At 33.9% G+C, this 2,236-nt stretch overlaps 1 protein-coding gene across 1 annotated transcript in view; it reads right to left on the reverse strand.

Annotated features, from left to right (window-relative positions):
• Nucleotides 1-2,236, reverse strand: part of DDX60 (DEAD (Asp-Glu-Ala-Asp) box polypeptide 60) — a 94,267-nt gene that overhangs the window by 37,499 nt on the left and 54,532 nt on the right. The window contains exons 21-22 of the mRNA XM_008586335.1: nucleotides 1,063-1,167; nucleotides 384-512 (exon numbers count right to left, since the gene is read on the reverse strand). Of these exons, the coding sequence (XP_008584557.1) occupies nucleotides 384-512; nucleotides 1,063-1,167 (234 nt within the window). The remainder of the gene's footprint in view (nucleotides 1-383; nucleotides 513-1,062; nucleotides 1,168-2,236) is intronic.

Here is a 2,236-nt window from a genome sequence, read left to right on the forward strand (position 1 = left end):
GAAAAAAAAAAACCTCCAAGATGACAAAAGAAAGAGGAATAAAATATTCTTCTCAGCTACTGTTACTGTGAGTTCAGTCTCTACTGCTAAGGCATCAACACCACCACCACTACAGATCATGAACCCTCTATTCTTGTCTGTTATAACATGTCAGAGGAACAAACAGCGTCTGGCACATGTTTTAGGAGACAGTGAAGATAAGACAAAGATCAATTTCCTTTTCTCTTTTTATTATATCTCAGAATTACTAGACTTCATGTTCAACTTAACAATCTAAAATGAACGTTGAGGATTTAAAAAAGAAAATGATATTAACTGCATGATATAATTCAAGAAAATAATAACAAATACAGAGTGCTTTGCCAAAAATGTGTAAAAATTACCTCCTGTACATTGCCTTCTTTAGTCCATCTTGTTAATTCTTCCTTTAAGCTCTCTTCATATTTTCTGGCATCCATCTTTTTAATTACTAATTTATTCTTAAAATGAATGAAGTTCTCTGGACACAGTTCCTTGAAAACAAATATCACAAAATTAAATAAAATCATTCAAGAAAATCTAAAGATGTTTCTCTATTATACTGTACATCTCATTAATAGCATTATAAGCTTCTGAAGGGTAGAAATAGCTGAGTTTCTTAATACATAAAACTAATACATAAAACTATTAGGGTAAATGAACTCTTCCAAGGAAAGGATGCAGAGCAAAGTCAAGTACAAGATGGAAACATAGAGAAGGACGCAGAGAAAGGAGGCTAGTGTAATGAAAGAAAATGGAAGAAAATAAATCCAGGCATAAGAGGTGACTAAAATATTATAATATCCCAGAAGTCAAAAGAAGAAATATTTTCAGGTATTAAAATAAAACACAATTTAAAACCCATTAAAATAAACCACAAAATGTTAGGAAGAAGAATATATGAGAAAGGGCAGTTTTATTTTGGAAACAGTCCACTAATTATTTTAGAAGATCACATGCAAGTGATTAGAAAGGCTGAGAGTCTTTCTGAACAGCAATGTTACCATCCTATATAATAGCATTAATTCCATGATTATTATTTACCTGGGCCCGGGGCCAACTTTCCCAGGTTTGAAACATGGTATCATAAAGCTGGATGCTTTCTCGAGGTGAAAGAGTAAGATCAGAAGGGAATCCGTATTTTTCAATCTATGTTTAAAATAAAATTGAACTTTTTAATATTCCTTTTATTTTATCTTATCCTTTGCTTCATAGTCACTATCATGAACCCAAAGACATTGAAAGACATTAAACTAAGATGTTCAAATGCTGATAGGTGCTAAATGTTAACAGAATACTATCCATGAGTGTCCCTGAATTACTAAAGTAGAAAAAACCCAAAAGCCCACCAAAACCTTTTATATTATTTCCTAAGACCTTTTAATTGGATTAATTTTCTATGAACTGTCTTCATAATTCAAATCAGAGTACTGGGAAGCTGATAGATTTGTGGACTCAATTTAGACAAGAAGACAGAACTCTACGCTGAAGCTGAAACTAAAATTGATTTAATTATGAATTGATTATTTACTTTAATGTGTACTAAGCCAGGCAAATCTTCTTTGCTTAAGTTCTAAGATAAGAACTGGGTCAACTTCAAGATAAAGGCTCTCAGACCACCGTTAAGACACTCCAAGAAACTTCTCCCACAGTTTGCTGAGGTAGGTCTGCTTTCAGTCTTCTGGATGTGAACACCGTTCTTTTTTTCCACAAATATGTGCAAATGGAAATAAAAAGTTCTTGCTTTCAGAAAATTTCACTGTAGTATTTTCTACTGGTTTTAACCAGTATAGCCTACAAACCAATTGCATATAAAATCATGATCTCTGGAATGTTGATAGGTACTTGCTATGGACTAAATGTTTGTGTCCCCCAAATTCTTTTATGTTGAGACCCAATCCTCAATGTAATGGTATTTGGACATGAGGCATTTGGGAGGTCTTGAAGGTGAAACTCTCATGAATAGGATTAATGCCATTATAAAAGAGATCCCAGATAGCTTCCTCACCCCTTCTGCCATGTAAAAACATAGCAAGAAGACAGCTATCTATGAACCACAAAGCAGGCCCTCATCACTCTGCCAGTATCTTGATCCTGTACTTCCCAGCCCCCAGAACTGTAAAAAATAAATATTTGTTTTAAAGCTACCCAGTCTATGGCATTTCTGTTATAAGCCTGTTGAACAGACTAAGACACTATTCTAGAAGAGGGAGGGAGG

The sequence above is a fragment of the Galeopterus variegatus genome, unplaced genomic scaffold, assembly GCF_000696425.1.
Source record: "Galeopterus variegatus unplaced genomic scaffold, G_variegatus-3.0.2 Scaffold3941, whole genome shotgun sequence".
NCBI classification, from domain to species: Eukaryota; Metazoa; Chordata; class Mammalia; order Dermoptera; family Cynocephalidae; genus Galeopterus; species Galeopterus variegatus.